The 27,198-nt window shown below is 45.0% G+C and overlaps 1 protein-coding gene and 1 long non-coding RNA gene across 8 annotated transcripts in view; one reads left to right on the top strand and one right to left on the bottom strand.

The window, feature by feature from the left end:
• DCAF1 (DDB1 and CUL4 associated factor 1) overlaps positions 1-14,318 on the bottom strand; it is an 82,700-nt gene extending 68,382 nt beyond the window's left edge. Inside the window, exons 1-4 of one of the 7 annotated variants that reach the window (XM_055413919.2) lie at positions 14,145-14,316; positions 11,819-11,870; positions 8,863-8,907; positions 4,467-4,584 (exon numbers count right to left, since the gene is read on the bottom strand). In XM_055413919.2, coding sequence (XP_055269894.1) covers positions 4,467-4,576 — 110 coding nt within the window. In that variant the 5' untranslated portion in view covers positions 4,577-4,584; positions 8,863-8,907; positions 11,819-11,870; positions 14,145-14,316. Of the gene's footprint in view, positions 1-4,466; positions 4,585-8,862; positions 8,908-11,818; positions 11,871-12,852; positions 13,393-13,473; positions 13,570-14,144 lie in introns of those variants that run through there. The other 6 variants (XM_088831602.1, XM_055413917.2, XM_088831603.1 and 3 more) reach the window with 6 other exon arrangements.
• A 222-nt stretch (positions 14,319-14,540) lies between these two features.
• LOC129547882 (uncharacterized) lies at positions 14,541-26,499 on the top strand. The gene is made up of 3 exons (XR_008684157.2): positions 14,541-15,010; positions 17,455-17,555; positions 18,827-26,499. It is a non-coding gene; the product is annotated as an uncharacterized LOC129547882 (long non-coding RNA).
• The last annotated feature ends 699 nt before the right edge of the window (positions 26,500-27,198 follow it).

A 27,198-nucleotide genomic window follows, 5' to 3' on the forward strand; every position in this document is an offset into this window, starting at 1 on the left:
AAGAAAATTAGAGATTCCAAGGGAACATTTCATGCAAAGATGGGCTCGATAAAGGACAGAAATGGGATGGACCTAACGGAAGCAGAAGATATTAAGAAGAGGTGGCAAGAATACACAGAAGAACTGTACAAAAAAGATCTTCACGACCAAGATAGTCACGATAACGTGATCACTGACCTAGAGCCAGACATCTTGGAATGTGAAGTCAAGTGGGCCTTAGAAAGCATCACTACGAACAAAGCTAGTGGAGGTGATGGAATTCCAGTTGAGCTATTTCAAATATTGAAAGATGATGCTGTGAAAGTGCTGCACTCAATATGCCAACAAATTTGGAAAACTCAGCAGTGGCCACAGGACTGGAAAAGGTCAGTCTTCATTCCCATCCCAAAGAAAGGGAATGCCAAAGAATGCTCAAACTACCGCACAATTGCACTCATCTCACACGCTAGTAAAGTCATGCTCAAAATTCTCCAAGCCAGGCTTCAGCAATATGTGAACCGCGAACTCCCAGATGTTCAAGCAGGTTTTAGAAAAGGCAGAGGCACCAGAGATAAAATTTTCAACATCCGCTAGATCATGGAGAAAGCAAGAGAGTTCCAGAAAACCATCTATTTCTGCTTCATTGACTATGCCAAAGCCTTTGACTGTGTGGATCACAATAAACTGTGGAACATTCTGAAAGACATGGGAATACCAGACCACCTGATCTGCCTCTTGAGAAACCTGTATGCAGGTCAGGAAGCAACAGTTAGAACTGGACATGGAACAACAGACTGGCTCCAAATAGGAAAAGGAGTACATCAAGGCTGTATATTGTCACCTTGCTTATTTAACTTATATGCAGAGTACATCATGAGGAACGCTGGGCTGGAAGAAGCACAAGCTGGAATCAAGATTGCCGGGAGAAAGATCAATAACCTCAGATATGCAGATGACACCACCCTTCTGGCAGAAAGTGAAGAGGAACTCAAAAGCCTCTTGATGAAAGTGAAAGAAGAGAGTGAAAAAGTTGGCTTGAAGCTCAACATTCAGAAAACTAAGATCATGGCATCTGGTCCCATCACTTCATGGGAAATAGATGGGAAAACAGTGGAAACAGTGTCAGACTTTATTTTGGGGGGCTCCAAAATCACTGCAGATGCTGACTGCAGCCATGAAATTAAAAGACGCTTACTCCTTGGAAGGAAAGTTATGACCAACCTTGATAGTATATTAAAAAGCAGAGACGTTACTTTGCCAACCAAGGTCCGTCTAGTCAAGGCTATGGTTTTTCCCATGGTCATGTATGGATGTGAGAGTTGGACTGCGAAAAAAGCTGATTGCCGAAGACTTGATGCTTTTGAACTGTGGTGTTGGAGAAGACTCTTGAGAGTCCCTTGGACTGCAAGGAGATCCAACCAGTCCATTCTAAGGGAGATCGATCCTGGGTGTTCATTGGAAGGACTGATGCTAAAGCTGAAACTCCAATACTTTGGCCACCTCATGCGATGAGTTGACTCACTGGAAAAGACTCTGATGCTAGGATAGGTTGGGGGCAGGAGGAGAAGGGGACGACAGAGAATTAGATGGCTAGATGGCATCACCGACTCTGTGGACATGAGTTTGAGTGAACTCCGAGAGTTGGTGATGGACAGGGAGGCCTGGCGTGCTGTGATTCATGGGGTCGCGGAGAGTCGGACATGACTGAGCGATTGAACTGAACTGAACTGAACTGGATTTGGAGTTAAAACCCTGTACCCTAACCTTAGCTTTCTACTGCCTGGCTATACAGGCAGTCCTTTCAAGTAGCTCAGAGGATGGCTATCTTTTAACAATGTGGCTCTCAGTGATACATTTAGTAACAAATGAAGAAGCTGTCCTGATAAACAAAAGGTCCTCAAACACTTGAGTGAATAGAAGAAACAGGCTTATTCAAATTCTTTCCATTTTTCTAACCCCCAGAATATTCACAAACCATCTGCCCGATCTAGCACTTCATCACATACTATTCTGCACCACTACCCACTGTTTTTAGATCCATTTAGTTGCCTCTAAGACAGTTATCTCCTTGATCATAGGGTTCCTCTAGTTTAGGCTTTGCACTGCTGAATACCACAGTATAATGACAAAGTTCAGGGTCAAATATGATAAATAATATGAAGTAATCCTGAAAATAAAGTTACTGGTTTTTGGCCTCGGCGCACAGCATGCAGGATCTTAGTTCCCCAACCAGGGACTGAACCTGGACCCTTGGCAGTGGAAGTGCAGAGTCCTAACTACTGGATCACCAGGGAATTCCCAAAAATAAAACATTAAAAAACATTTTTTGAGCAATTCAGTGAGTCTACCATGAACAGTACCATTTATAACTCTCTCCTCCTTTCAAAATTACATCAATCAATAATCCACATGTTAAATGCACAATATTTAAGATTCTTTAATCCATGTCCAAATTTCAAGAAGCTTGTGATTAGTAATTCTTAATCTCCAATACCTCTACAAATGAAAATCCACTTTCCAGTCAGCAAAAATCCTTTCCCTAAAATAAAAAACCATACTTTCACATGTTTCGCATCTATTAAGAGCAGTTATGAACAAAGCATTTATCCCTGTTTAACCTTTAAGACCACAGTTCTCTTTATCCCTAGAGAATAGATCATTGTATAAACAAAATTTTTTTCTCTGTTATATCAAAGATTAGATATTAAAGTGCCTATTGTTTCAAAGGCTTCCTGTTAACAAAAATCACGGTTATCCCTCCCAAGTCTATTTTTCACTCTCTCTCCTCAACACAGTCATTCAACAAAATTATGTACCACACACTATGTACCAGGCAAAGGGCAAGTCTTCACTGTCTGAAGAGACATGAGAAGACACAATAAAAATGAGATGTACTTGCCCTCAAAAACTTACAGTTTAGTAAGGAGACACATGTAAAATGATAATTACGGTACAAGTGGTAATTAAAATGAGGGAAAGATTTTTTATCGAAATATAGTTGATTTACAATGTTAATTACCACTGTACAGCAAAGTGATTCAGTTATACATATTTATACATATATTCCTTTTTTAAATATCCTTTTCCATTATGGTTTATCATATGATATTGAATATAATTCTCTGTGTTACAGTAGGACCTTTTTGTTTATCTATTCTATATATAAAAGACTAGATTTGCTAACCCCAACCTTCCATTCCACCCCTCTCCCAACTCCCTCCCCTCCCCTCAGCCACCACCAGTCTATTTTTCTATGTCCATGATTCCATTTCTGCTTCATAGGTTCATTTGGGTCATATTGTGTCATATTTTATATTTCACATATAAGTGGTATCATATGGTATTTACAGACATGATTTTTGAACTGCTTCCTGAAAGGACTAGAGCTTGCCAGGCAGATATACCAAAGAAAGGCTTTTCAGGCCAAAGAAACAGCAAGTATAAAGGCAAACAGATACTGGAAAATATGGTACTATCCCTCACTGAAAAAGAACAACACTATGAGACAGAAAAAGGAAGTAGGGGCCAAATCATAAAACAGCATCATAAGCCACTCTAAAAAGTTTACATTTCGTTTTGTAGGAAAAGGGAGCCAGAAAAGAATTACGAGTTGAGGTATGACAATCACATTTGTGTGTGAAAAAGATAAATCTTTCAGCAAAGAGAATGTTGCATTAGAAAAGGGTAAACTGGAGACAGGAATAATGCACACTGCCTAATAAGTCAGCCAAGATATGATCAATACCTAATGGAGAGAGAGGGAAGGGGAAGAAGAGGAAGCAGAAATCCTCAGGGCTTGGTGACTAGGTTGTGCTAGGAAAGGAATACACTAGGGAGAATTGTTTTCAGTTTTTAGTTTAAAACCACTCGCACCAAGGCAGGGAGTACAAAAGTACATGCTGTGAATGAAGACGGAGGCAGGATGATGATAAGAAACTCTATTTTGGACACAGTGTATTTCAAGTGCCTATGGAACAGCCAGGAAAGGATGTATATATCAAGTAGCTGAGAAATGGGTCTAAAATTTTTATAAAGAGGAGCCTGAGGTAGAAAGAGAGACTGAGAATACTTTTTTAAATCATGGACAGAGGTGAAACTATCTAGGTAAAATACCTAGGGTGAAGAGAGAAGAGAACCACCAACAAAACTCTGGAGCTAAAACACTGGCAGGAGAACCTAGGAAAGAGGATGACAACAAAAGGGCCTGAGAGGAAAAGGAAGCAATTTTAAAAGCTTCAAGACATGGAGACTAGTTCTTACAGGGAAAAAAAAATGTATTTAGAATTCACAAAGTGATAATGTTCTATACTATTCTCCAATGTTTCTTTTTTCTTTTTTGGCCATGTTACACAGCTTGCAGGATCTCAGTTCACCAACTAGGTGCTGAACCTGTGCCCCTGGCAGTGAAAGCCCTGAATAATAACCATTGGACCACCTGGAAATCCCCAAATTTCCTTAAAAAAAGAAAAACACTTAATTGGTCATACCTGGTAAGGATGGGTACCATGTCCTGCCCACTGCCATGTTCCTTTTCCCACTGCTCCAGAAGGGTAGTGAGTTCAGCTTTGGAGTCCACATGTACCGCTACTGTAGTCATGGCTTGACCTAGGGAAGAACAAAACACAAATACACAAATGAACACAGGCAAATAAACCTGACATACTTCCTACAAAAAGGAAAGTGAGGAGGGAGGGAAAAGAAGGATGAACAAACAAGGAAAATAAAAGTATGGGAAATTTAACCCTTGGATAATTTTATTTGTGGTACAGTGCAAAATCTGGGATTGGGGACCTGGATATTCATAAAGGTCTGATAAACAAGCCTTTTCACCTCTCTCAAGCTGTTTGCTAGACTTTGGGAACTGGATCAAAATCATGATTTTTTAACCTTTCTATGCCAAAGCCTTTGACTGTGTGGATCACAATAAACTGTGGAACATTCTGAAAGACATGGGAATACCAGACCACCTGACCTGCCTCTTGAGAAACCTGTGTGCAGGTCAGGAAGCAACAGTCAGAACTGGACATGGAACAACAGACTGGCTCCAAATAGGAAAAGGAGTACGTCAAGGCTATATATTGTCACCCTGCTTATTTCACTTATATGCAGAGTACATCATGAGGAATGCTGGGCTGGAAGAAGCACAAGCTGGAATCAAGATTGCCGGGAGAAAGATCAATAACCTCAGATATGCAGATGACACCACCCTTATGGCAGAAAGTGAAGAGGAACTCAAAAGCCTCTTGATGAAAGTGAAAGAGGAGAGTGAAAAGGTTGGCTTAAAGCTCAACATTCAGAAAACTAAGATCATGGCATCTGGTCCCATCACTTCATGGGAAATAGATGGGAAAACAGTGAAGACAGTGTCAGACTTTATTTTTTTGGCTCCAAAATCACTGCAGATGCTGATTGCAGCCATGAAATTAAAAGACGCTTACTCCTTGGAAGGAAAGTTATGACCAACCTTGATAGTATATTAAAAAGCAGAGACATTACTTTGCCAACCAAGGTCCATCTAGTCAAGGCTATGGTTTTTCCCGTGGCCATGTATGGATGTGAGAGTTGGACTGTGAAGAAGGCTGATTGCCGAAGAATTGATGCTTTTGAACTGTGGGTGCTGGAGAAGAATCTTGAGAGTCTCTTGGACTCATAGGAGATCCAATCAGTCCATTCTAAAGGAGATCGATCCTGGGTGTTCATTGGAAGGACTGATGCTAAAGCTGAAACTCCAACACTTTGGCCACCTCATGCGATGAGTTGACTCACTGGAAAAGACTCTGATGCTGGGAAAGGTTGGAGGCAGGAGGAGAAGGGGACGACAGAGAATGAGATGGCTGGATGGCATCACCAACTCTATGGACATGAGTTTGAGTGAACTCCGGGAGTTGGTGATGGACAGGGAGGCCTGGCGTGCTGTGATTCATGGTGTTGCAAGGAGTCGGACATGACTGAGCGACTGAACTGAACTGAACTGATGAGCAGGGATTCCTGAGAATCAGGCAAAACCTATGGTTTCTTTCTCCTCTCAGAAACACACATATATGTATCTCCCGTTTTCAGAAGTTCACTTTATGCCACATCATTTTTATGGCATCACTGACTCAATGGACATGAGTTTGAGCAAATTCGGGAGATAGTGAAGGACAGGGAAGCCTGGCGTGCTGTAGTTCTCTCAGCTCAGAGAGTCAAACACAGCTTAGCAAATGAACAACAATTTTTATGAAAGACCTACATTAGTATCTGTTTTTGCTAACCCAAAGAAATCTGAGGAGGATTTCTGCTTTTACTGAAAAAGGTGAAAAGCAAAAACAGCATTGTGTTGGTTTCACAGCAAGCCATTCTCACTGCTGCAACCCCAAGCAAAGAAAGGCACCACCAAGCTCCCTTCATGTGAACTACACTCAGCAATAAACTACTATAGCTCTGAACTGTGCCTACGAGCATCTGGGCTTTATCTCAAATGTTTGTGCATCCATTAGCAAGACGTGTCCTAAGGCAACTGCTTCACTTTATGTCATTTCAGTTCATGAAAGGTCTCACAGGGACACTCTACAACCTGTACCTGTACAATAATACCAAATCTAGATCTAAGGTCCAAACCTGTGAAGCTGCATTTAAAAAAAAAAAAAAGACACAAAATATAGCAAATACTCCCAGAAAGACTGTGTTCTTCTAAGTCTTCAGGTGAAAATTCTTTGAAAGATAAGCAACACATTCCTGTTAATTCTTAACAAAAGATCAAGAAATGAAGTGGTTATCATTACCAATATGAAAGCTGGGAAGGAATATTATAAACTAATTTGTTCTTCAGGCTTCCTAATCTATCTCACAGCCCCTGGAAGGAGGATAACAGGCTGGAGAAAGGCAGAAAAAGTTGCTGAGCTAAGTGATGAGCCCAGGGGTGCAGGACAGGGAGGTGAGACAGGCTCTGGAGGAGCCATATAAGACATCGACTCGGGGAAAAGGTTTACAAGGGATTCCAGAAGGGATAAATGAGACCTAAATGTTCAGATAGTTTACTTCTCTTGCCGAAGCAATCTCAGGATCAAAATGTCAAATCCTGACATGCAAATGTGTATTTTCAGACACAGCAACCATTCTACAAAAAACTTTGTCCAAAAAAAAAAAAATCACCAGCTCATCTAGGATTATTTGTTCATTCTTCTAAAGGCATCTAATGTAAGACCAAACGAAATACATTTACCATCAACCCTCTTAATTTTGGGCTTCCCTCATAGCTCCATCGGTAAAGAATCTGCCTGCAGTGCAGGAGACCTGGGTTCGATTCCTAGGTCGGGAAGATCCCCTAGAAAAGGAAATGGCAACCCACTCCAGTATTCTTGCCTGGAGAATCCCATGGACAGAGGAGCCTTGCAGGCTACAGTCCATGCGGTTGCAAGAGTCGGACACAATTTAGAGACTAAACCACCACCACCACTCTAAACATTTATCTTTTAATCAAATTGAGGCAATTCTAATAGTAGACAGTGATTCATGTCACCTGCTGCTCCTGCTACCCCTAAATCCAAAGGAGAATATTTTCAAAACAAAGTTAAAATGCTTCTTTTTTACAAAGAGTGCACATTTTCAGTTTTCTAGCCAAAGTCACAAGAGAAATATTGCAAATGTGACCAAATAATATGGATTTATGACTTCAACTTGGGAAGACCGAAGGTATATTTTTGACTGCAACCTAACTATAAACGCATTTTTAAAAATAAATTTACTTAGACTGGTTATGAAAGTCGCACAGTCGTGTCCGACTCTTTGCGACCCCATGGACTACAGCCTGGCAGGCTCCCTGTCCATGGAATTCTCCAGGCAAGAATACTGGAATGGGTCGCCGTTCCCTTCTCCAGGTGATCGTCCCAACCCAAGTCTCCCAGACTGCAGGTGGATTCCTTACCATCTGAACCACCAGGGAAAGCCCCAGAATAATTTATTTTTTAAAAAAAGTTGTGAAGACAGTAGAGAGAATTCCCATATACCTGTCACTCAGTTCAGCTTCCCCTAATGTTATCTTATAGTGACGTGATGTCACAATTAAGAAACTGAAAATCAGTACATTACTTTAAACTCCAGACATGACTCACATTTCACCAGCTTTTCCATTCACATTCTTTTTCTGTTCCAAGAGCTCATCCAGGATACATTACTTTTAGTTGTCATGTCTCCCTAATGTCCTTTGGTCTGTGACAGTTTTTGAATCTTCCCTTGTTTTTATGACCCTGACAATCTGGAGGAGTATTAACCAAGGGGTAGAATGGGGCGATGATTTTATCAAAGTTTCCCCCAATTTTCTCAATTCTTCCCTCAGTAAAATTTTATGCTGAGGTAAGAGATCTAAAGACTGAGGAAAGTAGTAACATATGGTAACAGCAAAATTATTCTCTTCCAAAACATCCTAAAAGTGCAGGAGAAACAGCTTTACTGGTGCATTCTACCCAACATTTTAAAGAATTAAGATTACTCCTCAAATTATTCCAAAAAATTGAAGAGGAGGCAGACTTCCTCATGTACATAAAGCCAATACCACCCTGAAACTAAAGACAGATAATGATAGCCCTAGCAATCTACAGACTGATATGCTTTATGAAAATAAATGTAAAAGTCCTTAACGAAATATTAGAAAGATGAAAAGAGCAGGACACTAAGATGAGATACCATGACCACGTGGGAGTTAGCCCAGGAAACCGCGATTTGACATATGCAAATCAAAGTAACACAATACATTAATATAATGAAGGGGGGGGATGAGCCTGTGATTGATATAAAAGAAGCATCAGACAAAATCCAACATCCTTTTATGAAAAACACTCGCTAAACCAGGAACAGAACTTTCTCAATAGGGTACGGTAAAGAGCATTAATTACAAAAACTCACAGCTGACATTGGCTTCCCAGATGGCTCAGTGAGTAAAGAATCCACCTGCAATGCAAGAAACACCAGTTTGATCCCTGGGTCGGGAAGATCTGGAGGAGGGCACGGAAAGACACTCCAGTATTCCTGCCTGGAGAATCCCATGGACAGAGTCTGGAGGACTACAGCGTCCATAATGTCACAAAGAGTCAGACACGACTGAAGCAACTAACAGCTAACACATACTCAATGGTGAAAAGACTGAAAGCTTTCCCGCTAAAATCAGAAACAAAGCAAAGATGTCTGTTTTCACAATTTAAGCACTGTGCTAAAGTTCTAGCCAGAGGAATTAAGACAAAAAAATTAAAAAGCATCCAAGTTGGAAAAGAAGAAGTAAAATTATCAACAGATGACATGACCCAATATATAGTAAATGCTAAAGAACTGACAAATAAATACTACTGGAATTAATAAACAAGTTAGCAAAGTTATAGAATACAACATTAACACAAAAATTACTCGTATTGCTGCACATTAGCAATAAATAATCAAATATGAAATTAACAAAACAATTTCACTCAAAATAGCACTAAAAAGAATTAAAACGTTAAGGAATCAATTTAAGCCAAAAGACAAACAAGTTACTCAAAGAAAATTACAAAACATTGCTGGAAAAAATAAAATTAAAAAAGGCCTAAATAAATGGAAAGACATCCTGTAGTCCTGGATTAGAACACTTAATACTGTGAAGATAGCAATATTCTCCAAAATGGGCAACTGTCAACACAATCCCTACAAAATCTAATGATCTTCTTTGCATCAGAGCAAATATCAATTCTAAAATTTATGTGTAACTGCGAGGAATCCTAAATGACCAAAACGATCTTGAAAAAAACAGAGAATTCACACATCTGACTTCAAAACTATCATGTAAAATAAAATACTGTGATACAGGCATAAAGAAAGACAAATATACCAATGCAATGGAACTAAGAGTCCAAAAATAAAATCTCACACTCATGCTCAACTGATATTCAACAAGTAGGCCAAAGCCAGTCAACAGCGAAAGAATTTGTTGAAAGACCATTACTAGAAAGACTAATGGTCTTTCAACAAATTGTGCTGAGACAACTGAATATTCATGTACCGAGGAATGAAGCTGGATCCTTGTTTCACATCACATACAAAAATTATCTCAAAATGGATCAAAGACTTCAATATAAGAGTTTAAACCATAAAACTCTTAGAGGTAAACACAGGGGTAAATCTTCATGACCTTGAAATCGGCAAGAGATGTTCATCTGACATCAAAAGAATAAGCAACAAAGGAATAGATAAATTGGACTTCAACATTTAAAACTTTTGTGCCAAAAACATTATCAAGAAAGTTAAAAGACAACCCATAGAATGAAAGAAAATATTTGCAAATCAGAACTGATAAGTATCAAGTATTCATAATATATAAGAAGGCCTACAACTCAGCAACAACAAAGAAACCTGATTCAAAAGCGGGCAAAGAAGTGGCCAAAATAGCTCAAGTGGGAGAGCATTTTGCCAAAAATGGGCAAAGTACTTAAAAGGCACTTCTCCAGTGAAGATGTGCAAGTAGCCAATAAGTACATGAAAAAAATGTTCAACATCGTGAGCCATTAAGGAAATAAAACTCAAAACTACAATAAGATACCGATCATACCTACTAGAATGATCAAAACCAAAAATTGTAAAAGTAGCACTAGCAAAGATATGGTTAAACTGGAATGAACTCTGCCGACAGGAATGTAAAACAATACAACAGCTATAGAAAACAGTTCGATGGCTCCTCAAAAAATTTATAAGAAAAAGTTAAACACAGAATTACCATGACCCAGCAGTTCCACTTCAAGGAATATAACCAAAAGAATTGAAAACAGATATTCAAACACTTGTACACAAACGTTCAAAGCATACTCACAATATTCAAAAAGATGAAAGCAATCCCAAAGGTTCATCAACAGATGAATGGATAATCAAAATGTGGCTATAATCATACAATGCAGGTATCATTCACCCACAGAAAGGAATGAAGTACTGAGACATGTTACAGCTGTGGATGAACCTTTACAACAACACACTCCAAGCAAAATACTCCAACAGAAAAGGTCACATATTCTATGATTCTATTTCTATGAAACATTCAGAATAGGTAAATCCATATACAGAAAGCTGCCGAATGGTTGCCAGGAGTTTGAGGGAGGGAGAAGTAGGGAGTGACTGCTTAATGGATATAGGGTTTCCTTGTGAGGTGATAAAAATTTCTTGGAACTAAAGGAGGTGATAGTTGCACAACACTGCTAATCTACTAAATGATTAATGGTTAATTTATGGTATATGAATTTTACCATTTTTTTTAATGGGGGGGAGGTCCAAGAGGGAATGCCTCTTGGATAACTTAAGCACTCAGCCTAGTAGGGCTTATAAAAGCGAAGTTTAAAGGCAATAATATCTCTAATGAAGGTCAACTCAAGTGCATTATTTACTATTATTTACTATTTAGTAAAATTTTAGAGTTCAATTAAAAAACACAAATGGACTTCTAGTATCATCAACTATGCCCAAATACAACTATAACTTTGGGAAAATCATTTGCCTACAGAAAATAAAAACTTAAAGTAAATAATAGCAATGAAAATTCACTTTACTCTCTATAAAAGACTATTAACAAAGTGCAAAAGATGTAGCCATCTTGTTATGGACAAGACAGTGAAGGTACTTTACTCATTCCATGTTCCAAAGTGAGTTTTTCAAGTGGTATGCAGAATTTATGGCCAATCACTGAATATTAGTATGAAATAGACACTTGATTATTATCCTGAAATTTTGCAGCCATATTGTCCTTATTTTACAGATGCGGAAAGGGGCTTAGAGAGGTCCCCAAGGCCATTCAACTGGTACTTGGTAGAAAAGGGGTTCAAGCATTCAAATCCCAACTCTGCCAACATACCTGTCAGATCTTGGTCAAGTTATTTAACTTCTCCAAACCTCAATTTCCTTACCTGTAAAAGGGAAATGGTTGTTGTAAGAGTTAAACAATAATCCTGTCCATAAAATGTAATAATATAAAGCTCTACAAAAAATATGTAGAGGGAATTTACTGGCGACCCAGTGGTTAGGACTCAGGCACTCTAACTACCAGGGCCCTGGGTTCAATCCCTGGTTAGGGAACTAAGATCTCTCAAGCCACGCAATGAAGACAAAAAGTAGAAAATCCTTTATCTCAAAGGATGCCTGCCAAAGTATTTAGGGGTGCTGTACCTGCAACTTATTTTCAAATGATTCCACAAAATACATACCACATCTACAAGGCAAAATAATAACACCTGTTGACTCTAGATGGAGAAACAAGTATTCATTTTACTATTCTGTCAACTTTTTAATATACCTGACTTTTTTCCCAGTTAAAAAGCAGAAGAAAACTAAGAAGCAATTCCTTTCCTATATGGACCAACTCTCAGTACACTGTCAAGTGATAAAAGCAAAGTGTGTGTGTGTGTGTGTCTGTCTGTCCCTGGAAGAATATGTAAGAAATAGAAAATATTACTTTTTGGCAGGTAACTGACTTTCTGAAGGATAAAGGTAGAAGAAAGATTTTTCACTATGTCACTATCCTAGCTCTACCACTGTCCCACTATTTTGTTACCTTTTGTAACTTTTGAATTAAATCACAAAATCTGTTTTTGTAATACACAGTACTGTATAGCCTATTAGCTTAATTAAAAACTACCCCAAAGCCTAAAAAACAGTTCACTGTAATGACAGATCCCATAAGGTTACAATTCTGAAACAAATACTTGTATGCAATCTTCCTTATTTAAAACACACACACACAAACACACACAGGGGAAAAAAACAAATCTGAAGCTTCAAGTAAAATTTACCTAAGAAATTAGTACGACATGTGAGTTCCTGTATAGCAGTAGTCTATTACTGTCCATAACCATGACAGAAACAACATAAATTGGCAAGAAACCAACTTACCTCAATCAAACTAACAAGTGGTTCATTCTACCAGACTCCTCCTCTATTAAGTCTCACTACTGTACAACAGAATAGTAAAACACTGTGCTCAACAACTAAGATATTTTGAGCATAAAAGGATTTCCTTTATAGTTCCCAAATTCTGTATCTATTTCCTTTATATTAAAAAACATATTACCACTCGAAAACGGATAACTGCAATATACAAAAGCCAAATTTTGACAGCATCAAGCAGAAAAACAGCAAATTCCTAGAGTCTAATAATACACGCTTACATAAACCTTCTAAGGTTTAATGAGACAAGAAAATTACAGAACACTGCCAATGAACCTCACTCTGTACATTAACAAAGCGTTTGGAACAAGATGTTACTAATAATTAAAACACGCAGACTAATTTAAAGGCTTCATTGAAAAGACAAGAGTAAGGAAAAACTGAGGCCAACATGACATGGACGAGTCATCTGGGACTCAAAAAGAACCTCTACAAACAGCCCCAAACTACTTCCTCAACAAAAACGATACCGAGCGCTAACAGTGCAATAAGAGGAAGTGAGACGCAAACCGTCTAAGAAGAGAAAATTAAGCAAGCGAGTGACACTCAGTTAAAAACAACTATAACCCTCGTTAACAGGATCCCAGGAAGGTTGGCGAGCGCTCCAACGTTTGGCTCTAATCTGCAGAACCTCACACCTCGCCTTCCGCCCCTCCCCTCCACCAGGGGGTGGGAGGAGTCCCGGGAGAGCCCCGCCCCACCTCGCCCGAAAGAGAGCCGGGCGGGTGCAAGGGGGAGGTGGCACGAGGCCGAGGGAGGAGAGAGCCCGCCCAGGTGACTGGAGCTAGAGGCGGAGACACAGAATGGGAAGGGGGCCGCCGTAGGGCAAAGAAGATGGAGACCAGCACCCCCCTCCTCCACCCCGCACAGAGCGAAGACTAGGAGGACTGGGAAGTAAAAGGTGATGAGCGGAATGAGAGGCGCCCCTCCCCCATGCAGGGGCGGGCACACCCTTGGCCCCACTCCGGGCGGAAGAGTTACTCTTGGGAAGCTTCTTTTGCGGACTGGAGGAAGAACGTGGAGGCCCCGCCCCCCGGGCCCAAAATCTGGAGGAGTAAAAGTCTAGTAAGGCCCTGGACCAAGCCTCCCGGGAGACCCGGCCCGCCCCCTCCCAGCCGGCGGCCGAGGCAGGTGCCGCCCCTCCCCCAGCCCGGCGCCCACTCTCCCGCCCGCTCGACCACGCGCCCAGTCTCCTCGCGCCCCTCTCAAAGAGCCGTCCCCCCTCCTTCCCCACTCACCTTCCCGGGCGGCTCCGCCGCTCCCCCCGACCCCGCCAGCGGCCACAGTTCACACACACCGCCTCAGGTCCCGCACTCACTCTCCCTCACTCACACACAGCGCGACCACGGCTCCGGAGCGGCCCACATATTATGCGTCACTCGCGTGCTACGTGCCCTGCGCGCGCGCGCGCTCCTCCGGACTTGGCGCGAGGACTGCCGGCAGGAGGCGGGAGGAGAACACCAGGGCGAGCCCCGGCGCCGCCTGGGAAATGAAGTTCCGCCCCTAGGGGCGGAACCCACTAAGTCGTGGTTGGCGCGTGGGCATTTTGACCCGCGCGTTTACTTCTGGGGTTTGTAGTTTTAGTATAAACGCGAACTGCTACGTACTTATTGGCTGCTCAGGAAGACGGAAGCGAAAAGTGAGGCTCGATCCTCCCAGGCCAACACCGGAACTGCTGGATACCTTCTCAGTACTTTATTCGGCCCTGTGTGACATGTAGAAGTCTTTTAGTCTCCCATTTGCTCTATTGGACCTAGAACATACCAGGATCTAAGAAAATATTTCCCAAAGCGTGTGAGAAATCACGGCACTCATTAAACAAAAGACTTTGGTTTTGTCTTTCTGTTTAAGACCTAGCCCGTAGAATCAATAAAAATTCATCCTAGGTATTATATGTGAAGCAGAGAAAAGGAAAGAATCAAAAGGAAATAGATTAAGGCAGAGCTGACTTCGGACGTCATCTAATTTCTTTATTTTGCAGCTGGGAAAAGTGAGACCGAGAGAGTGAGTGACTTGACTAACATCACACAACCAATTAGCAACAGAACCAGAAACCAGAACGACTCCTGACTGACTCGGGGATTCCTTTTTGGAGACGTGAAAGGTAAGCCCTACAGCTGAACATACTGTCTCCCTAACGAGGTCCTGCTGCTGCTGCTGCTGCTGCCTCTAGGTCGTTTCAGTCGTGTGTGCGACCCCATAGACGGCAGCCCACTAGGCTCCGCCATCCCTGGGATTCTCCAGGCAAGAACACTGGAGTGGGTTGCCATTTCCTTCTCCAATGAGTGAAAGTGTAAAGTGAAATTCATTCCCAGGAGTCCTGAGCAAGTTCCTATGCATTTTTATGGCGTCCATCTATGGGGTCACACAGAGTCGGACACGACTGAAGTGACTTAGCAGCAGCAGCACAGCTATTTCACATAAGAAACATGGGACACAGCAAGCTTGCTGCCATGCTCAGGTTCCATAGCTAGTAAGAAGCTAGCCAGAGCCTGGATGCTGGGTCTCTTAGTTCCGTTGCTCACAGGACTCCATTTACCCACCTTTAAGAAGAGACCTCTCTCCTTCACTTAGGTGTGTAACTTCAAACAGCTGATGCTCAGGCACAAAATTCTAGAATGTTGGGTGGCAGCACGCAGACTTGTCACCTCTCTGCAATGCTACACAGTTCTGTTCTCTGTGCTTCTGGGATTTCTACCTATCTCAGTAACAGCCACTAGCATTTCCTTTGACTTCATAGCTCTGAGCCAAGTGTTTTACCCACACTTTTTCACATAACCCTCACTACCACCCCCACAGGGTAGGTACAGTTCGCCACCTCCACAGAGGAGATATCTGAGCCCAGATGGGTTCCCAAAGGAATGGGGCCCAGGTTTGTGGGTGCAGAGGCTGGACCAATAGCTTTCCTACATCCATCTTCCAGCACTCCTTCAGCTGACTTTCCTGTTGTGATTCCGTGGACCATGAACCCAAAATGCATGAGCATGGAGCATTCAAGCCTTAGATACCTTCCCTCTATCCATGATCCAGCCAGTGCGGTGCAGCTTCCCCCCTGACTGGGGACCTGAAAGGCCCACCTCTTGTGGGAACCCGGGTTCCCACCTCCTCTACTGCTGTCACAGCCTCAGCCTGCCACCAGATGGCGCTGCTCATCTTCAGAAAATTAGCCTGGGGTGCTGGGTAAATGCGGAGAAGGCAATGGCAAGCCACTCCAGTACTATTGCCTAGAGAATCCCATGGATGGAGGAGCCTGGTAGGCTGCAGTCCGTAGGGTCGCTAAGGGTCGGACACGACTGAGCGACTTCACTTTCACTTTTCACTTTCCACTTTCACACATTGGAGAAGGAAATGGCAACCCACTCCAGTGTTCTTGCCTGGAGACTCCCAGGGACAGGGGAGCCTGGTGGGCTTCTATCTATGGGGTCACACAGAGTCGGACACGACTGAAGTGACTTAGCAGCAGCAGCTGGGTAAATGATGGGAATAAGGGGTATATGCCAGAGGGCCTTTGAAGAAGCCAGGGCCCAGGGGGCTGCGGAAGCAGAACAGGAGCTGCACAGAGCCTGTCTAGCAACTGCTCCCTCCATAATCTGTTCTGTAATACCTGCGCCCCCCTACCTCTGCCAAAAGTTCTCCACGTACTCAGCCACACACCTGCAAGAAATCATTGATCCCCCTGGGCTGCACACACGTTTCATGCACACTCACTGACACATTTCATAGGTCAAGCACAGGTGCCAGAGACTCAAGGACTCCCACGCACTGGCCCCAATCCTCACAGCCAGCCTTTTCACATTGAAGTACATGCAAACACAAAGCTACAAATAATCAGGCTCACACTCTCAGCTTGGCCTGGCACACCACGCCTGAGTCATTGGAAAAAGAGATTCCTTGGCCTCTTTGGAAGAACATTTGTGCACTCTGTCTCCCTCCACTGCCTGTGCCGGTCTTCCGCTGTGGTACACCTCAAAAAGAAGCATCCAAAGGGCAAGAAGTCATGCTTTCAGGGCTGCCCAGTGGCAGAGGGAGGGCAAGAGCAGCTCAGCACCAAGTTCCACAGACTTAGGTATGCTCCATCGGGCCTTCATCCCCACACATGCCCATGCACTGGGCTAGAAAAAAATTGATAAGATCAAGTCCTCTGCACTTTGGCATTCCCCTCCCCTTTCCCTTGTCTCCCCTATCCCTCCCTCTTTCCTTTTCCACCTCCCCTTCTCTCCCATCACATGCTTCCGTGTTCACTGGACCTAAATGCTCCCATCACCCATTCCCACCCTGGTGCCTCACAACTCGTGTGCCTTCTCCTCTCCCTGCATCTCTTCACACTCTGCTGTTGGTTGAACAAGACTACTGCAAGTATCCCAGAGTAACAGGTCCAAGCTCCGGGGACCCCAGCCTCGGCCAAAAGGGAATTCAAATTATTCCCTGGGTGCCTTCCCCCTTCCTGGGAGCCCTCTAGAAAGATGGAACACTGCCCTCATTGCAAAGGTGGTGTGCAAAGCAAGCACCCCTGTATGACTGCATCCAAGTCCACTAATTCCATTCCAGAGCGAAAGACCACCGAGGCTGCACCTCATCCAGTGGTCACAGACACTGCAGTCTCCAGAAGTCAGCCTCCCGCCCCTGCCTCCAGCCCACACAGGAGTCAGGTAAGAAATGAAACAGCAACCCCCTTTTAGTCCTGCCCTAACTCCCATGTAACCAGGGCCCCAGCGAGAATGAGGAGCTTCCTGCAATATTTAAGACAGACTTCTCTATTTTTAGTTCTTCATCTGAAATTAAAATGGAACTGGACATGCTATATTTTATCTAGCAACCCCACCTCAGAACCACTGCTCAGCCACAGACCACCCCCAGGACTCCACTTGGTGATTCCCCAGGTCTCACTTAAATCATCTGCAAAATAGTTAGGAACAGCTGCCTCCCAGTGGGTCTCGTTAAAGGTTAGACAGGCCAGGCAGTCAAGGCTGCCTTATCCAAAAGCTCATCTGGGCGATATTAGGTTCAAAGTCCTCTGTTGTATCTTGAACGCTGTCACTGATGGTCACAGATAAGAAAAGTTTCTTTTCCTCTTCATTGGGAAGTTTGCAGAAGGAGATAGACCATCAGCTGAGTCTAGCTTTGGAGGTCCACAGCCCCACGTCCTAACGCTGCCGCTCCTATTGCCCTGTTGTGGGACCTTGACCTTCACCTCTCAAGCTTCAGTTTCTCCAGCTGGAGAATGAGAATAGTGCCTCCTTCCAGCCTTGCTATGAGGACTAAGTGTGATTGTGCCTGTGAAGTGCTCAGCTTGGGGCCTGGCACACAGGAAGTGCTAGCTGAGTGTTGGCTATTTCTATCGTAATTTTTCTTGGCCTCTGGCTGTCCCTGCTGCTGTCCTGCAAGACCACATCAGCCCTGGCTCATTTCTGTTTGCTCCCGTTATTACTGCCTGCTGGAAGAGCTCAAGCTTTTCTCATCAAAATGAGAAATTAGCTCCTTTCCAGAAAAATCCTAAGGCACATTTTCAGACGCACTGAAAGCAGTGGAATAACCATCCTTAGGGATCATCTGTCCACTCCCTGGCCCAGCACAGAACTCTGAATGGATCAGAGGGTGGATTTAAGAGGATCAGCCCTTAGGCCTCCTCATGCCTGAAAAGGCTGCCATCGATCAAGGGTGAGGGCGGTCAAGGCCATGTCGCCCTCCCCAAACCAGCCTGTCGACCCTGCCTCCCTGCAGAGATGAAGCCTGCATCCAGAATCCTGCCCAGGGCACACTTATTCCTTTCCCTGGGCTCCTTTGGCTGGATGGCTATGTCACAATCAAAGTAGAGACCACGGGGATGGCCAGAGATTATGTCCCCAGGCCACCCTCACAATGGACCTGCCCAGCACACATGGGGACTGGAGCATGCAAAGGCCCAAACTCTGCCCTCCAGGTGCTCCCAGGACCTGTCAGATCCCCAAGCCTGGCTGCCCATCATCCTTACTGACTCCTGGGGCCCTGCTCTTCCCAGAGGCGGTGCTCCAGGTAAGAGTTCAAGGTTGGTGAACAGGTGCAGGGGAGAAAGGGAGAAAGCAGCCCCGGCCTCTTTTGCCTTAAGTTTCTAGAATTGTAAATCCTTCGGAAAAGAAACAACAGTGAAGTCAACATTGAGGAGAGACGCTGTTGCTCTTTTGACAATGCCTGTTTGTAGCTATGAGACTTCTACAGGATTCAGGACCCTCTGGCCTTCAAGTATCACTTGAAGGTACTCTGCGGACTGCTCGAGGAGACCCTGATGAAGACTCAGGTCAGATAAAGCTTCCCACCCCATCAGTTCCTTCACTGGGAGGGGAGGCTGGGAGCAGAATGACTTTGATGAGCGGAAGCTGGTCTGACCCCCAATTCAGAGATCAGAGACCCACCACCTGGAGTAATCACCAACTGCCCCAGCCCCAAGCTCAGCGGCGATGAGCCTGGATCCCAAAGAGATACTGGCAGATGTGGGCAGGAGCTCAGTTAGACCTGGGAACCGAAGCCATCAAGGTATGTCGGGGGGAAGGGGAGGGCGGTGTGCTTCTAAGTGCAGAGGATGTCCGGGGCTCTTACCATGAAGCACTTCCTCTTCATTCCCTCAGAGGTGGAGGGTGTCTCTCCATGAAAAGTCACATGATGTTCCTGGGGGGAGCCCCTCGGCCCACCTCCTGCTTCACCAGCCCAGACTTGTCACAGGGGGCCTTTTGTGAAGTCACAAAGCTGGCTGCCTCCTGCCAGGACTAGAGACCAGGACAGCCAGGGACTACTGGGCATGACTTCGGGGGATGAAAGTCTTCATTCAGAAATGGCCTTTGGACTCTTGACAGGGGTCTGGAGGGGCTCAGGTTGTAGGGAATGAGGGACTCTGTTGGAGACCCAGGGAAGCAGGCAGTGTCTCAGATCCTGGTCATTGCCAGGAAGTGAGAACGGCTAGGGCTGTTTGGCTGTGGGTTTACCCCTCAAGGGCCAGGGTAGTGGGGAAGGAGCATGGGCCTCAGCTGAGTACATGCAAAGGTCCTGATCACTGATGTTCTCGGGGTTTCGTGTCAAAGAGAGGTTAAGACCTCCGTCTGAACTGGGGACCAGATCTTCCCCTCGGCCCAATCCATCCATGATCACTGCTTATTGATTCCACCTGCTTCTTGGGCAAGCGCATGCAGCCAGATTCTGCTGCGTTAATAAGCAGTCTAAATGGCCTTGGCAGGCACCTTCGCCTGTGGGACTGCTCAGAGGTAGAAGACTGTCAGAAGAAATGCAAGTCCCCAGTGTCCACTCTCTCCAGAGTGTTGACATTCTCGCCCCCAGGAGAGGAAATGGGAGAGAGGAGAAAGCCTCACTCCAAGAAGTGTGGGAAGTCAGCAGCTAATGTCAAAGGTCACGGTGGGTATGGGGAGGGTTGGGGGAGCCACTTGCCAGGAGCCCTGTTCTAAAAACTAATGAAGTCTTTTTCCATGAAGTGAATGATTCCTGAGCCTAGCCCTATAACTGAGTCCCTTGGACTGAGAGGCTGCAGCACCCAGTGGAGACGACAGGTCCTGTCCTCAAGGGCCCACAGTCTAGGAACTGAGTGACCGAGCCTGGCTGCCCCCCTTACAGAGAAGGCAAAGGTCCCAGAAAATGGAGGGGCAGCTGGGAATCAGGGGCCCTGCCTCCCAGGCCAAGGCCTTACATTTCCCTGAGGGTAAGAATAGGTTAGAATCTTGAGGGGTTTTAACAGTTGAGCCCAGACAGCTTCACACCACCCCTGAGCACCTGCAAGTCTGGGTCTTGGGGTCGCTCATTCTTTGGAGAGTGGCTCTTCCCCACATGGCTCCTCTCTTGGCCATTTTTGTTGCTGCATTCAAGTTAGGCCTCCAGAGAGAAGCTCCTGCTGTCCATTCCATGAAGCCCATGGGTGTGCTGTGCGGATAGACCTGGCCTGAGGGGTGAGTGACTAGAGGGTGACTCTAGGTGAGTTTCCCCACCCATTCCTCATAACTTTACTAGATCCATGGTTTTCAAATTTTGGTAGCATTATTTCAGCACAGAATTTTTTTTTTTTAACCCAGTTTAAATCATGTCCTGTTCATTAAGTAGGTAAAGGAACCATATTGGAAGTTGCAGGGCATAGTGTGCCAGAGTCCCTACCAATTCTGAGGAACCCCCTACAATTCCAGTAAACTCAGTTTTGGAAAGATACATACCACATGACTTCCAGACCCTTCCAGGTTTGGCCTGCCCATGAAACTTCAAAGCCCAGGCTTCAAGGAGGATGAGAACAGGAAATGCCATATTTAGTGGCCACCTCGAAGTCCTACCCCCGAGTAGTTTCCCCACAACCACTTCAAGTTTCTGGTTCTGACTTATTTACAACTGCCTGTGCATCCCCAGCCCCCTTCTTACCTGACCTTCTCCTGCAAACTTTGCTTCTCCATTGCAGGCTCTAAAGTTAGCATCCAACCCTCTGTGGCACGAAGCCCACATAGGAGTCCTAAGTCAGGAACACACCAGGCACCTTTCTGTAGCTGAGGTCAGTAGGCAGCAAGCAGGAGACTCTCTTCCTTCAAGCTTTGCTTTACTGTCTCCTGACGCTCTTGGACTTCCCTGGTGGCTCAGAGGTTAAAACATCTGCCCCCAATGTGGGAGACCCGGGTTCGATCCCTGGGTCGGGAAGATCCCCTGGAGAAGGAAATTGTAACCCACTCCAGTATTCTTGCCTGGAGAATCCCATGGACGGAGAAGCCTGGTAGGCTACAGTCCACAGGGTCGCAAAGAGTCGGACACGACTGAGCGACGGAACGGAACGGACACTCTTGTAGCTTCCAGAATTGTCTCTCTTTTTTTTTAAATACAGAATATATCTGATTTCATGGGACTGATAGTCTCACCTGAGCGCCAGAAAAGGCCCAGGGCAGCCTGAGTGGGGGACAAACCCTGTCCTCCCCATTTCTCTTCTCCTAAGATGCAGAGCAGAGAGGACGTCGGCAAGGTGGGCTCTCCACGCCACAGGCCAGTAGAGGCCTGGATTCTAAGTGCTTTTGTTCCAGAGAATCTCTGAGAAGCATCACGTCCTTGGCTGCTCTCAGGAGGACCACAAATTCAGGAGAGCGGAGTAAAGATGCTGTGGCGCTTGTTCCAGAGAAAGGCAGCTACATGGTGGCTGAGAACAGAGGCTGCTCTGCCTGCCTTCATGGCTGGGGCCACAGGGCAAAGAGCAGACACTCGCTCTTGCCAGGATGGTGAGGGAACGAACAGCGACCCTCAGTAGGCAGATAGACTAATGGCGGTTTCTAGCCCTGGCCACACATTTGAATCACCTGTGGCACTCTTCTGACCAACCAGTGTGAAGACCTTAATTCCACACCAATCAAACCAGTATCTTTACAGGTGGGGCGCAGCTATCTTTGTTTTCCAAAGCTCCCCAGGTAACTGATTCACAGCCGAGTCAGAGAACCCATGGCCTAGGGGGAGAGATTAGCATCAGACAGGATTTGGGTGTAATGGTCTTCACCCTGAGGTGGGGCCTAGTGGCTTGAAATGCTAGAGGCCAGGAAGGCTGGGCTCTGCTGTCACTGGAATCCATGGGGCCCCCTCTTACCCACCTACCGTCACACCCATCCACCTGCCACACAGACTCCAGAGCACCTCTTTGGGGAAAAGCAGGACAAAAGGCTCAAGGATCCAGCCCCAGGGAAGGAGAGTGTGCACTCTGGTTTAGAATCTTTTCTTTTCCAAGATTTTTTGATGTGGCCCACTTTTAACATCGTTGTTGAATTTGTTACGACATTGCTTCTGTTTTGTTTTTTTGGCGGAGAGACATGTGGGATCTTAACCTCCCCTCCCAGGGATGACCAGGGATCGAACCCACATCCCCTGCATTGGAAGCACAGAGTCAACCACTGGGCCACCAGGAAAATTGCCTCTGGTTCAGAATCTTGACCGTTTCTTTCTAGCTGTGTGGCCCTGACAGCCCTTCTGAGTCTCCATCCTCATCTGTCAAACGGGGCAGCACTGAGTGTGACTGCAGGGAACACCCAGCTCATAGGAAGAGCTCCAGAGATGGGGCTGTTAGCAGCAGTTAGCCCAAACTCAGTCCGTCAGCCCAGACAGGGCCCTAGTGATCACCTGTCTAGACCCTTGCTTTTTGCACAAACACCTGAAAGTCCAGAGGGGAGAAATTTTCCCAGGCCATGCAGCCAGCCAGAACCTTAATCTTCCTCCACCCAGGCAGCTTTGCATCAGAGTGCCTTTCCTTAGCTCCTCTCATCCAGCAAAACTCCAAAAATGATCACTGGGGCTTCTAAAGAAGTAAATGAGGATTTTAACACATCTTTCTAATGTCTTAATTGAGATGCCAGATTGACCTTTGGGGCAGAGGGTATCCTCAGCTCATTTGGCCCCTTGACCCTAATGCTCTATTTGTCTCCTATTGCATTCTTAGTACTCTGGTGCCAGCTGTGTGGGCCCCTGGGTATGTAAGATGGATGCCACTGGGGCCTGGACCTGGCGTTAGGAAAGGCAGAGAGGTCAGGGAAGAGGCATGGCTGGTTTTCCATGTAAGCCTCTTTTGTACTCTGAAGCCACTGAACTTGTACTAATAAACATAAAATTGGTATTGAAAAATAAAGCTATGCCTGTCATTGTACATTTCTCCAAGCCCATAGAATGGTCAAGCACCAAGAGGGAACGCTAACATGAACTAACAGTGATGTGCCAATGTAGGTTCATTGATTGTGAAAAGCGTACCTCCATTTGGGGGATGCTGAGGAGGGAGGCTGTTCCATGTGTGGGGAAAGGGGGTTGGGGGCAACTCTAGTTTCTGCTCAGTTTGGCTGTGAACCTAAAATTGCTCTAAAATAAGAGTAATTTATAAACAAGCAAATAAAGTAAGGCTGACAAACTCAGAGACTGGCACCCTTCCCCCGGTGTTTGCAAGGATTATGTGATCTAATGGACGTAAAGGGCTTGGCCTGACCCCGGTGATTGCTCAGGGTGAACTGACTCTCGTGGTTTATTCTGAAGCCATCTCTGTCACATGGTTCCCTCTCAGGTGCCACACTCGTGGGAGGAAGCTGGTGGGAACAGGCCCTGCCCACCCTTTATCTCAGGATGCTGAGACACCAGAGGCTTTGTCACTAGCTCAGTCACGTGGTTGAACTGGTGATGCTACAGCCAGGCCTCGGGGGACAGTTACGAACCTCCATTGGGGCTGAAGTTCTGCACTTGGTCCAGGCTCCTGCCAGGCACTGAGAGCTACTTTGTGCAGTTCTTCGAACTGTGCCCTCATCAGTCCTGTGAGGGTAGGCATCATGCTCCATCTTGAGAGATGAGTAAGCTATGGCTCAGTCACACACTGTGTGACTAAGTGTGCAAGACTGCTCAGCTCTGTGGTCAAAGAGAACAGAGCTCCTGTCTGGAAAGGAGGCACCGGAGGTGGGCCTTCAGCCAGCACACCAGGGACTTCTTGGCCCGTGGCACTCAACCTTCCTCCCGCCGCCCAGCGACCTAGTGAAGATGGCACCTTGGACAACCACAGCTTCTTCCCAGAGGGGCTGAAGCAGCCCTGTGACCTCCACCAGGTGTTGGGACACCTGTCCTGGGGAGGCATGAGAAGCATGCCGGCTCCCTGCCTTTGAGGGCCTGGGATTGAAGGTGCTGGAGCAGGAAACCTGACTTCCTCCAGCCTTTCACACCAATTGTAGGTGGCTCATGCCTCCTTTTGTGAACCCTTGCCGGCTGCCTTCTCCAGGTGAAAGGGAGATGAGGAGGAGGAACTCTGCTGGAGAGCCAGACCTTCAGTGTGGTTGCTCGGCGCAATCTGGGAAGGCTACCTACGGGTGGTGTGAGGACTAGGCTGCAAAGGAGGGAAGAGAAATTGATGAAGGGAACCACAGGAAGAACCCCAACTCAGATTTCGCTTGGCCTCTTTAGAACTGCAGGTGCATCTCCCTCCTGCTGCTTGCTCATTTGCTGAGTCCTTCATTGATTCATTGAGCATTGTGTGCTAGGCCGGAAACAGGGTTCTGCCTGATGGTCATAGGCTCCTGGGAGAGATAGCCATACAAACAGCCATACAACATGACAAAGGCTGCAATTAATGTGTTCTGGGACCCCCGAAGGCTGCCTGAGGGGTCAGAGAATCCAGGACAGTTGGCATGTAGCTCTTGAAAGACCAAGTTTATGTTTGTGCTTACTTGCTCAGTCATGTCAGACACTTTGCGACCCTTTGGACTGTAGCCCCACAAGGCTCAATAGGATTTTTTCCAAGTCCATAGGATTTTTCAGGCAAGAATACTGGAGTAGGTTGCCATTTCCTTCTCCAAGAGATCTTCCTGACCCAGGGATCAAACATGCATCTCCTGTGTCCGCTGCATTGCAGGCAGATTCTTTACCCACTGAGCCATCAGGAAAACCCAAGTTTATGTTAACTCCCAAATATGCTTACTAAGCAAATGAATCGTTTTTATAGGAAAAAGACGGTACTTTGCTCTTAAACAATATTGAGTTCCCCAATGTCGTGTTTGTAAGCTCCACATCCAACATTGTTTCTGGATCCTAGTGACTCTTAGCTTTTTTTTTTCTGTTTAGAATTGTGATAAAGTACACACAACATGAAATTGACCATCTTAGCCATTTTAAGGGTATAGTTCAGTGGCATTAAATACATTCATAATGTGTAACCATCACCACCGTCTGTCTCCATAATCTTTCTTAAGTCTTTTCATCTTGTAAAACTGCAATTCTGTACACATTAAACAATGCTTCTCTGGTGGCTCAATTGGTAAAGAATCTCCCTGCCATGCAGGAGACCTGGGTTCAATCCCTGTGTCAGGAAGATCCCCTGGAGAAGGAATTGGCAACCCACTCCAGGACTCTTGCCTGGAGAATTCCATGGACAGAGGCACCTAGCAGGCTACAGTGCACAGGGTCGCAAAGAGGCGGACACGACTGAGCATCTTTCACTTCACTTCCCTTCGTCCTGTTCTCTACTCCCCCCAGCTCCTGGCAATCACTGTTCTGTGAATTTGACTACTGCAGATGCTTAATGTAAGTGGAGTCATACAGTGTTTGTCTTCCTGTGACTGGCTTATTTCATTAGTGTAATGTCCTCAAGGGTCATTCATGTTATAGCATATGTCAGAATTTCCTTTGTAAAGTTGAATATATGCCATTGTATATTTATACCATATTTTTGTTTATCTGTTTTATCTGTTGATGGACGCTTGGTTTGCTTCCACATTTTAGCTATTGTGAGTAACGCTGCTATGAGCATGGGTATGTAAATATCTGCTTTCCGTTCTTTTGGGTACATACTCAGCAGTGGGAATGCTGTATCATATGATAATTCCATTTAAAATGCTTTGAGCAACTGCCATACTGTTTTCCATAGCAGCCGTACCATTTTACATTCCCACCAACAGCATTCAAGGGTTGAAATTTCTTCACATCCTTGCCAACGCTTGTTATTCTTGTTTATTTCATTGCTACCACATAGAAATACACAGTTGTGTATTCAGTTTGTAATTTAATTTTCTGAATTCATTTATTACTTCTGACAGTTTCTTGTGTGGAATCTTTAGTGTTTTATACACATAAGGGCCTACCATCTGCAAACAGATTATTTTACTTCTTCCTTTCCAACTTGGATGCCTTTATTTCTTTTTCTTGCCTAATTGCTCTGGTTATCAATTTCAGTTCTGAAATGGCAAAAGCAGGCATCATTGCCCTGTTCTTGATGTTAGAAGAAAAGCTTTAAGATTTTCACCATTGATGATTTTTGCTATGGGTTTCACATTTATGGGGTTTTTTTTATTATTATTATGCTGAAGTAGTTTCCATCTGTTCCTAGTTTGCTGAGTGTTTTTATTTTTAATAATTTTATTTATTTATTTATTTATTGGCTGTACCGGGTCTTTGTTGCTGCGTGGGCTTTTCTCTAATTGCAGCGAGCAGGGGCTACTCTCTAGTTGCAGTGCCCGGGCTTCTTATAGCAGTGGCTTCTCTTGGGGCTGAGCACAGGCTCTAGGGAGTGCAGCCTTCAGCAGCTGTGACTCTTGGGCTCAGTGGTTGTGGTGCACAGACTTAGTTGCTCCTCGGCATGTGGATCGTCCCAGATCAGGTATTGAACCCGTGTCTCCTGCATTGGATTCTTTACCGCTGAGCCACCAGGGAAGCCCTGTTGAGCGTTTTAATCATGAAAAGGTTTTGAATTTCGTTGAATGCCCTTTCTGCAACAATTGAGATGATCATGTATTTTTCCCCCTTCATTCCGTTCATGTGGTATGTTACATCGATCCATTTTAGAATGATGAA

This window comes from Moschus berezovskii, chromosome 24, assembly GCF_049115385.1.
Source record: "Moschus berezovskii isolate FMDL1 chromosome 24, NW_MosBer_1.0, whole genome shotgun sequence".
In the NCBI taxonomy this organism is placed as follows: domain Eukaryota; kingdom Metazoa; phylum Chordata; class Mammalia; order Artiodactyla; family Moschidae; genus Moschus; species Moschus berezovskii.